This window comes from Pseudomyrmex gracilis, unplaced genomic scaffold, assembly GCF_002006095.1.
Source record: "Pseudomyrmex gracilis isolate BER0280 unplaced genomic scaffold, ASM200609v1 scaffold_188, whole genome shotgun sequence".
Taxonomy (NCBI): Eukaryota; Metazoa; Arthropoda; class Insecta; order Hymenoptera; family Formicidae; genus Pseudomyrmex; species Pseudomyrmex gracilis.
Window position 1 is genome coordinate 310,000 of NW_018020772.1, and position 10,806 is coordinate 320,805.

A 10,806-nucleotide genomic window follows, 5' to 3' on the forward strand; every position below is an offset into this window, starting at 1 on the left:
TATATTCTTATCAATATTACTATTTAGAGGATTTTCCTCTTAAAATAAGAAACTCTTCTTGGCGCCTATTTTAGTATAAAATATACTTAAAGTAAGTGGGATATCCTCAAAACAAGAATACAATTTTTTCGGTGTATAATTTTTTCGGTGTAGGTATATTTAAATAGCTGGTATATCTAGTGTTAAAAAACTCAAGACGAAAACGACCCATGTCCGGCGAATTAAGGTGCCGTGAAAAACATCACGCCGTCCGTTGAGGGTTAAAATTTTTAATCTGTTGAAACATTTGTTTTTCGTTGAGATATTGCAGGATGCGAAAGTCGGGCGAAATTTCGTGACGACGAGTCGTCGTCGTTCGCCGTTGACCGTTCTTGAAGAATACGCGAAACGATGCCAAGTGCCGATCAAATACGAGAACAAACCGAAACCGAATCTGTATGTGATAAACGGCGACCTGTGCGGATTTCGCGGTAATGCTTTTATGTCTTGCACAAACACAAAAATCACGTAGAAGATAATGTTTTTTGTTTGCCGTGTCACACGCGTGTTAATCAATATTTTTCAATCTTCAAGTATATCCTCGATAGAAGGATATACTTGAAGATCTCGCTTGCTGTACACATCCTTCACTTGCTGTCGCGACTTTTTTCTTTTTCTTTTTCTTTTTTTTTTTGTGTAAACGATCACTTCGATAACTTCTTCTCTTTTTGTTGTTCATGCAAGTTTGACGTCTAAAATGTTGCAAGTGCTTTTTTTACACGTTGTTAAACGTAGTTTGGATAATGTGCCAGCAATGTCTTGTGCCGATACCCAGGATCTGGCTAAAAACGAATTGGCGGCAAAAATATTGTGGCTGGTAGCCGAGCGCCAGATGAATGGCTCGAAACTTTCGTCGTCCGTCTGCGGATTATCGGATTTCTCGAGAGAGGAGTAAGTTCAACAAATGTAACGCCTGCCATAAATTAGGATACGAATTTTGATAACGTATAAAGCGCGTTCGTTATAACAACTCGGTAAGAAAAGCGAATTTGTGACGTGGTAAAGATATGTGAGAAATTTTTATTAAATCACGATCGAGAAGCAATAAAACAAAAATATTGTTTCATATCTTGTGAATATATTCAGCTAAAAGTTGCGCTTAAACTACTTGATTTATTTTCCAATCCTTTTTATTTTCGACATTAGAATGCTAGAGATAACCGAGTTTAACAAAGACAAGTTGAAGAACGCGTCGCAAAAGCTTTACAAGATTTGTCTTGAAAAAGGAGTAGTCACTCCGGAATATTCTATTCACAATAAGATCACGAATCAGGGAAACGTGTACGAAGCACAATGTAAGGCTTTAGGTCTCGTCGGAATCGGTACGAATTTTGCACACATTTTCTCGTTATATCTTCTTTTCTATTATACGTTAGCATCAAACGGTAGTCTGATACCTGTATATAATATGGATTTTACATATTCTAATTTTTTTTCTTTTTAGGTCAAGGAAAGAGGAAAGATAACGCCAAGATTGCAGCTGCAGAAAATTTGTTTCAGAAATATACGCAGAAAACGGAACAACAAATAAATACTTAAAAAAAATATCATCTCATATATCGCAATCACGAAAATAATAATTTAATATCTTTTCTAATTGCTTTGAAATTTAATTATATATATATATGTTAATTTGTATTTTATAGTTGTCTCTTGAAAAATTTCATGTGTGTAAAATCTTCGAAGAGATTAATTAAATTCAGGCTTTTATCATGTTGAATTAAAACACAGCACACAAAATATTATTATGTCAAAAATATTATTATACAAAATATTGTCATAACAAAATTGTTTCTATTAATACATGTTCACTCGGGTAAGAATTTTGCGTTGGAAAAATGTTTTTTATAAAAACAATATTTTGATATAGTCTTCGTCGCGGTCGGAACTGAAACACAATCTCTGATTTCCAAACGCTGAACGAGGAATGCAAACGAATGAATCTGCGATTGCGAACTAACTTACGTGATCGATACGGGCGAGCTTACAGAGAGACAATTTTTAAAATACAAAGATGTTTTTTCGGGTTTAAACCCTGATGAAGTGAGCTGTAATGTTCACGAAACGTCGGTATAAAAATGACACTAACGCGGTTCAAACCCGAAAAAACATCTTTGTATGTTAATACTACACACCGCGAAAGCATCAAATATCACAATTTTTAAAATTTTAATTCCATCAATTGCACCCGTCGCGGTCTAATCAAAATGCCCAGTTTTTTACCCGCAAATATAACCATCTCGGAGTTCTTTGTTTGTTTTTAATTTAAAATATCTTGCAATATCTATTTTTAACGCAAGAAACTTAGATTTTTCATTTCATTCACTTCAAATTTTTAACCGAGTGAACATATAATTTGATTCTTTTTGAAAGATAAGAAGCAGAGTTTTACGTTGCTAACATATTTTGGTGGCGATCCAAGGTAGTCTTCCGGTTGTCTTATATATCCAGTAATCGTACAAAAAATTGCCAAACAATAGAAATATCAACGATGCTAATATGATGTTCACCACGTCGAGAAAATGGAACCAAGAATCCTCGCTGGGAATGCAAATTTCCGTCCGTCTCAGATCGCGAATCTGAATACCATATTTAATAATAAATAAATTAAAATTCGCATTCGAATCTAAACTGTATTGTAACTTGATGAAAGAAGAAACAAAGATGTGAGAGATATAATATATCTTAAAAAAAGTTTAAAATATTCAAGTTTTTGTGAGACTCTTTGTCTAAAAAAATAAATTTTAATTAAATAAATAATTAGATGTGTGATGAGGTGTCCTCAGGTTCGTGATAAATCAAATTGAATCGTGATTAACGGGCTCTCGAACCAGTTGCAAGGTGTTATGCATTAAATTCTAATGAAGTATGAATACAAACAACACACAGGTTATCGAGTTGCATGTTGTCTTCAATTATCGTCAGAACAAAGAAATGTTGAACATAGATTACAATCCACTGATGATGACTAAATAATAAAAAGTCGAAACGTTTGGATTCATAGTTCATTAGAATTTAATGCATAACACCTTGCAACTAGTTCGAGAGCCCGTTAATCACGATTCAATTTAATTAAATAAATTTTTTTCATTCAACAATTAAATATTCACCTGTCTTTTCGAGTTATTGTCGTTCGCGGAGACGGCACATCTTATGTCCTTGGCGTCTTTTATCAGATCTAGATGTCTGTTCAGAAGATCCTACAAGAACGTAAATTAACATCTTTTTTTCTTTCAACTCTTTTCTCGAAACGATCAATCGCTAATCTCAAATTGATTTGAAGAAATTCGTACGACAGAAAAAATGAGAACTTCTGCTACTTCTTTTTTTTTTACCGTACTTGAAAGCTCGGTGTGAAATGACAGTCGCACGTCCACGAATTATTACCGAGAAACAGACCAGCTACACCTTTGTTGTACAGCAGTGCATTTTCCAAAGTGTAAGTAGGCAACTGTGGAACGAAGCAGAACGAAAAATCATAAACTATAATCTCTCACGTGTTGCTTATTAAATAATGATGAATGCAAATGCGAAACGCGCGCTGTTTAATTCTCTTTAAATCGCCTTGCATCTACTTGACCTAGTCTATCATATCTAGTTTCTACTCTGTCGAACGATTCAATCCCAGCAAACACAAAGTAACAGTAATGTAACATTAATGTTATAATTTCCCACTCAACAATGTAACTGCAATGTAACATGCCTTGTACGTAGCAGATACATTGTTGAGTGGGAAATTATAACATTAATGTTACATTACTGTTACTTTGTGTTTGCCGGGATCGATCCTTCAACGTACAAAACAGATTTTTCATTTTTTTTTTTTTTTGTCTGATAATTTCGATATACTTACATCGGTAAGTCTGTTCCCTCGAAGATTAAGAAGCCGGAAGTTGTCCAGCCAGTACGATCCTTCTAACTGAACGATAGATTCTATCAGATTGTCGTCCAAATAAAGATCCAGTACCGACTTGTAGACGGGATTTGTTGTCAGTGGAGTCAAGTCCTTAATCTGCAACGTGAAAAGAAGATCAGACTGCAACGTGTTTTCGCAATTTGTACACCGAAAAAATTATATTCTCGTAAGTAGAAGATTTTATACTTAAAAAATCTTCTTAAAGATTTTAGATGATATTCTTCCGAAATTAAGAATATATTCTTTATTTAAGAATATATTCTTTATTTAAGAATATAGTCTTTTTCGATAGTAAGATATATACACCGAAAAAATTGTATTCTTGTTTTGAGGATATCCCACTTACTTTAAGTATATTTTATACTAAAATAGGCACCAAGAAGAGTTTCTTATTTTAAGAGGAAAATCCTCTAAATATATAGTAATATTGATAAGAATATATACTGATTAGAACATAAAAAGCCTCTATAGAAAAACATATATATCTCACTATCAAAAAAGACTATATTCTTAAATTAAGAATATATTCTTAAATAAAGAATATATTCTTAATTTCAGAAGAATATCATCTAAAATCTTTAAGAAGATTTTTTAAGTATCAAATCTTCTACTTACAAGAATACAATTTTTTCGGTGTATGTTTTTCTATAGAGGCTTTTTATATTCTAATCAGTATATATTCTTATCAATATTACTATTTAGATGATTTTTCTCTTAAAATAAGAAACTCTTCTTGGCGCCTATTTTAGTACAAAATATACTTAAAGTAAGTGGGATATCTCTNCTCAAAACAAGAATACCATTTTTTCGGTGTACGCACGTACTTCAACATACGATAATTGAAAAATTCTTTGTTTTTTTTCTTTTTCAATGCGAAAGAGATGTATGAAAGAAAACCTGATTTCCAGTTAAACGAAGAGTGGTTGTATTCGCCGGTAAAAAATTGGGCATTTCGGTTAAACCGCGACGGCTGCAATTGATGGAATTAAAAATTAATTGTTTATCCGTGAGCTCGCCCGCGTTGATCACGTAAATCAGTTCGCAGTCGCAGACTGTTCGTTTGCATTCTTCCTTCAGCGTCTGGAAATCAGATGTGTTTCAGTCCCGACCGCGACTGAACTGAAATTCAATACGGAACACTGTTTTCTTAGCGTTTATTTTCTCATCATCTTACTTAATCATTAATTACTTGAGGAATGAGTGTGTGTTTTCACATTACCGCGATTATCTCGACAACCGGGACAAGCGGTCTTCGATCAAACGGCGCGGCGCAAAGTAATTTGTCTTTGTCGACGACTTTGCTCGCGACTGATCCCTCACTGGAGTTCAAAATCCACGCCGTATCCTCCGTACATCTCAATGGATTACCTGAGTCCTCATTCATTATCCACGACACGCACGTTAATCGACACAAAAAAAAAATGTAGCTTCAAACAAGCAGTTTGTCACTTTTTTTTCCTTACCAGAAAGATACAGTCGCTCCAACACATTTTCGTTGACGGCCGTAACGTCGATCTCTTCCACGTCGTTGTTTCTCAAATCGAGACATTTCAAACACGGCAGATTGGAAAACGCATCTTTACGAATTGTACGCAATTTGGTGTCGGTCACAGTGATGTTCTATTTTGACACAAACATCTCTCAACAAACTTAAATATTTATTAAAACCAAGAAATATGTAAGGCCTTACGAGCCGTTTCCAGGATGTTGAGCGGAAACTGTACGTGTATATATACACCGAAAAAATTGTATTCTTGTTTTGAGAATATCCCACTTACTTTAAGTATATTTTATACTAAAATAGGCGCTAAGAAGAGTTTCTTATTTTAAGAGGAAAATCCTCTAAATAGTACACACAGAAAAATGCATACTGTATCAAGTATATAATAAGTTTATATATCCGCAAATATATTATAAGATTTTCGTAAGTATTTAATTTACTCAAAATACAAATTTACTAAGATTTAGAGTGTATTTTGAGTAAATTAAATACTTACAAAGATCTTATAATATATTTGCGGATATATAAACTTATTATATACTTGGATACAGTATGTTTTTCTGTGTGTAATATTGATAAGAATATATACTGATTAGAATATAAAAAGCCTCTATAGAAAAACATATATATATATCTCACTATCAAAAAAGACTATATTCTTAAATTAAGAATATATTCTTAAATAAAGAATATATTCTTAATTTCAGATGAATATCATCTAAAATCTTTAAGAAGATTTTTTAAGTAGAAAATCTTCTACTTACAAGAATATAAATTTTTTCGGTGTATATATACACATGTAACGAATTCAACTTGTAAATTTTTACGAGTGAGTATTTTTTTAATTGAAATCTCAATTCTTAAATTCATACGGGATGCTGGATTTGCATCTCACATATGAGAGAGACCCCGGATACCCCCCTAACTAATTTTAAAATGTTGCGAAAAAAACAAACTCACCCCGGGGTCTCTCGTACGTGAGATGCAAATCCGGCATCCTGTATGAATTTAAGAAAAATTCAATTCAAAAAATACTCACTTGTAAAAATTTACAAGTTGAATTCGTTACATGTGTATATATATATATATATATATATATATATATATATATACACGTACAGTTTCCGCTCTTGGAAACAACATCCTGAAAACGGCTCGTAAGGCCTTGTATATTTCTTGGTTTTAATTTCAACGAGCCTTAAGTCATAATTGTTTAAATATTTATTATTGAAACGCGCGTAAAATTGGTCTTGGCGTAAAACGCAAATTTTCATGATCAATGTCTTTTTTTCTATTCCAGTGAAACATTTATTCTGTATTTTTTGACGATAAGGAAACGGTGAAAAAGCGCGTTATTCTTAATACGGAAATTTATTTACTGGCGTGAAAAATATAATACTTATTTTGAATAATAAAAGCGCCGCACTCAACGGTGATTTAAAATGCTCGAAATAATTATCATTTTGGCCGTACCAGATTTCTGTAAAGGTACTTAGTTGTCGTTATCGCGCGCATTGTTCATGAAAATTCAAATAAGCGATTCTGATAAAGCTCGAACAATTAATGCGCTCGCCAAGGCATTGTCTCTACCTCGAGATGTTCCATCTCGGTCGGAAAAGCGGTTGGCATTCGTATTAAATTCGCGCTTTTCGCGATCGCTAGTTCTCGCAAAGACGTGAATCCTCGCAAAACTTCTTGCGGATTGAACACTGCTCTCTGCCACTCGCAAACAATGAGCACATCTGCATCTTTGGCCCTAAAATTTGCATATCATTTTGTTTGTCGCAAACAAACGACTTGTCAAATTAAAATAACAAAGTTAAGACAATTAAAACTTTCGTGTTCAAAGAATAACATAAATTATCTTCGATATCGATTTTATATTATATATTCTAAACTTGACATCCACCACTTACTTTGCTTTCCATTCGTTTTTAATATCCTCGAAACAAACAAGACGCTTGTAATTTTTGTCAAAGTCGCAGTCGCGGTGCTTGCGCGAGTAACAAACGTCGTCGTCGTCGTTCGTAAAACCGTGCGAGAAGTACACGTGTACGCAAAATAGTACAATTCTGTTGAAACAATACGATTTCATTACTTACGTATGTGATGCGCGAACATTTACGTGCGTACGCGCGTACGTATGTGTATCTGTTATTCATCAAAAGTTTTTAAAAAAAACTAATTAACAATCGCACAGTCATTGCAATGGCATGTTTCGCAATGAAAAGTTAAATTGCGATTATGACTTATTATATTTGAACATCTGGTGTGTGTAATTGCGCAAAGTGATTTATGAGATTTATGCTTTGTTTGACGAGAAAAAATAGCATCTTAAAGATCGATTATGTAACACGCACATTCGAAGAGACACATGACGTGAAAGTAAGTAAGCGAGAAAGATTTAGACATTTTTACTACTCGGCAGCTCTTTGTTGAACAAGACGCGATAACACGATCACTTTTTTGTTTCACTAATGCTTTCAGCATCAAACGGTAATTTACGTTCGCTGTGTCTCAAATTTGTTTTTCACGTTTCCGTCACTCTCTTCTCTCTCTCTCTTTTTCAAATAATTGCACCAACATTTTATTCAAATCACTATGTGTCGCGAATGATTAATTTTCTTAAAATACTTTGAAGAGATGGCTGGCACGAAGTAAAGTACAAGATGTTAACGTATGAACCGAAAAAATTCTTTATTTATAAATGCCAAAAACGTTTCGACTCTCAGTTTGAGTCATCTTCAGTGGCAAAACAAAATCTATATAAAACAAATTAACACAAAGTGGTTTACAAAAAACAGCAAATGAGCAATGGGTTAATATAATGTAGAAAACTATTTAAAAAAGGCAGACTGTACATCAGGTTGTGATGAGGGAGATACATCAAAATTTGAAATTATCGTTTTGATAAAAAACCAACTTGTCTTTCCGTTGTGTGTCATGTTTGATAAGACCAGTACACAAGAATAACAAACGACTGATGTGCAGTCTTTACAAAGTTTGAATATAAATACTTTATCCCACCACACTGACAACAATATGTTTGTCGAGTCTTTAACCCATTTGCATCATAAGCGCATATATGCGCGCATTTTACTTAGGCATTTATCACCAAAGCGCATATTATTTATACCAGGCCTGTCCAGCGGTGGGGCCCCTCACGCACTTTATTTCCCTTCTACGCTCTTAGACAGCTCTCTCTCCCTCTCTCTCTCTCTCTCTCTCTCAAATTTTGGTGATAAGAACGAATTTTTGACTTTTCTTTGTGATGCAAATGGGTTAAAGGTGAACGATCATTTAGATTTGTATAATTCAAGAAATGAGAAATATGGTTTTTTAGTTTCTCTGTATTCGACATAATATTTATAGCGTTCGTTTGCAACTTGATTTGGATCATTTCAGAAATTACCAGCCCTCTTCGAAGTATTTTATGACAATATTTCACGAAGTATATATATTCATTACATATCGTTGATTAATTTTTTATTTTTGAAAATTTCCGATTTCACGTTTACAATCAACGTTAGTACTAAACACGAAGAAATCACGCGGTGCGAATATCTTTTCGCGCTTACTTTTGACTGTCAACGTATTTGCCGCGTTAAATATCGTGCAAATATTGTTACAGTTATCTCTTTTAAGCTAATAATGATTGCTTTTCGCGTGAACAATTTGCTCACGAGAAACGATAGTGCCGGTTGCAACTATCAAGTGCAACTTTTTTCAAATTGTTTTTTTTTTTTCACAACGCGCGATACTTACAAGTATACAACAGCAATTGATTGGTTTCTCATTTCTGTTCACTCGATTGAAAGCGGATTATTTTGGAATTTTTCGTTGTCGCGCGAAACTATACGTAGAATGATGTGTGTGCGAAACTATACGTAGAAACACTTTATATATACTATTGCAAAAATAAAATAAAAAAATGTTTTTTGTCAAATGCGCGCGCTGTTGTCAAGAAGTGCGAAGTTGCTTTGTTGCTTAATTTACATCTATACGGAGTTGAGATCGTGACAATGGAGATGACGAAATTACCCGAATTTGCCCGAAACTCTTTCTTTTCTTCTACGCATCTCTAAAGCGATCGCTAACGTTCTCGAATACAGATTGATTCTTTCGTCGACGAATGTCACACAAGTAAAAAGTAAAATGTTAATTTTAACATTTTTTTACATGTCAGAAGGTCATCTCTAAATTTTAAATTGACTCACTCTCGTCGTGTGTTACTTGACATAATTGACATAAAAATTTCAACAGATACTCACAGAAAAACTTGTCGAGTTGTCATTCTTGCCGTGTTAAAAGCGTTCGTATATATATCGTGAATATTTAGATTTGGTACAGCAAGGTTATTAAAAATTAATACACTGTTTGTTTGCAAACAACATTAAATGCAATTTTACGTCAAATACTGCGACATATGATCTGGCGTCTTTCGACTTCGCTTTTTTACTAAAAAATATCGGTCCGCGTGAACTCGTATCACATGTACGTACGATCGCGGCGGGTGTTGTGTAAGAAGCAGTGATGCTAATGAGAGAATATATAGAAGCTGTATATTCGGTGTGTCAGGTGGATAACTAAAGCGATTCGGTAGCTTACCGTGTAATAAACATATTGCGCGATAACAAACGCAGCCGTGAAGAGAGATCCAATCTGTCTGTTGCGACAAAGCATGATAATATATTTTTCAAACAATGATGAAATTTTTCGTCAGTTAACAGCGAGCAATAATCGCGTAGTTTCAACTTTTTTAAATTAAGAATTAATTTTTTCTTTTTATTAATAAGTTGTATATAAAATTATTGTCCTGTGCTTTTAAACATGTTGATAAAATAAATATAACTATTAGATCTATCGGAAAGTTCTGTCCGTTTTTGGAATAAAACAAAATACAAATTTTTCTTACCGTCAATAAACTTTATTAAATAATATAATTGCCATTATTATTAATGATTTCTTGCCAGCGTGGATAACACAGGACAATTCGTATATCCCATTTTTGAAAAATTAAGAAAAATTTGTATTTTGTTTTATTCCAAAAACGGACAGAACTTTCCGGTAGACCTAATATTAAATATATATTTCTTATGTGTTTAGAAGAGCATTAAATAAAAGAAAAAATAATGTTTTTTGTTAGAGAGCTCATAGAACGATATACTCGCATAATATTTTATTAGTGATTGTGTTTCATTGTGTAAGCTTCACGCGCTTCACGTAATAAATAAATACAACAATGGCTGCGTTCCGTTTTACGCTTAGACCATATATACTTATAGACACGGCTTCAGACAACTATCTTGAAGCAAAGATAATATCATCTACATGACGTCACATGTGGGCA

General features: G+C 33.5%; 2 protein-coding genes across 5 annotated transcripts in view; one reads left to right on the plus strand and one right to left on the minus strand.

The window, feature by feature from the left end:
• LOC109858101 overlaps positions 1-1,604 on the plus strand; it is a 4,740-nt gene extending 3,136 nt beyond the window's left edge. The window contains exons 6-9 of one of the 2 annotated variants that reach the window (XM_020435015.1): positions 302-470; positions 792-930; positions 1,186-1,361; positions 1,484-1,604. In XM_020435015.1, the coding sequence (XP_020290604.1) occupies positions 302-470; positions 792-930; positions 1,186-1,361; positions 1,484-1,578 (579 nt within the window). In that variant the 3' untranslated portion in view covers positions 1,579-1,604. The remainder of the gene's footprint in view (positions 1-301; positions 471-791; positions 931-1,185; positions 1,362-1,483) is intronic. The other variant, XM_020435016.1, reaches the window with a different exon arrangement.
• A 538-nt stretch (positions 1,605-2,142) lies between these two features.
• On the minus strand, positions 2,143-9,984 carry LOC109858105 (protein singed wings 2). Of its 3 annotated transcripts, none has more exons than XM_020435022.1 (10): positions 9,728-9,984; positions 7,373-7,528; positions 7,047-7,212; positions 5,419-5,575; positions 5,175-5,323; positions 4,853-5,035; positions 3,893-4,051; positions 3,380-3,490; positions 3,150-3,239; positions 2,143-2,618 (listed from the first exon to the last, which is right to left on the minus strand). In XM_020435022.1, exons 1-10 carry the CDS (start codon positions 9,748-9,750, stop codon positions 2,436-2,438), a joined length of 1,377 nt encoding a protein of 458 aa, XP_020290611.1. In that variant the 5' UTR covers positions 9,751-9,984; the 3' UTR covers positions 2,143-2,435. The 3 variants fall into 3 exon arrangements, with proteins under 3 accessions (XP_020290611.1, XP_020290609.1, XP_020290612.1); XM_020435020.1 differs by lacking the exon at positions 9,728-9,984 and adding an exon at positions 8,318-9,706; XM_020435023.1 differs by lacking the exons at positions 2,143-2,618; positions 9,728-9,984 and adding an exon at positions 8,318-9,710 and having other exon boundaries at positions 3,156-3,239; positions 3,375-3,490.
• Positions 9,985-10,806: the final 822 nt, after the last annotated feature.

Coding starts and splice junctions, on each gene's coding strand:
- LOC109858105 (XM_020435020.1), bottom strand. CDS start 8,343: ATGTATCTCCCTCATCACAACCTGAT. Junction 7,529..8,317: donor CTCCCTCATCACAACCTGAT/GTACAGTCTGCC, acceptor TTGTTTCAACAG/AATTGTACTATTTTGCGTAC. Junction 3,240..3,379: donor ATTTCACACCGAGCTTTCAA/GTACGGTAAAAA, acceptor ACGTTCTTGTAG/GATCTTCTGAACAGACATCT.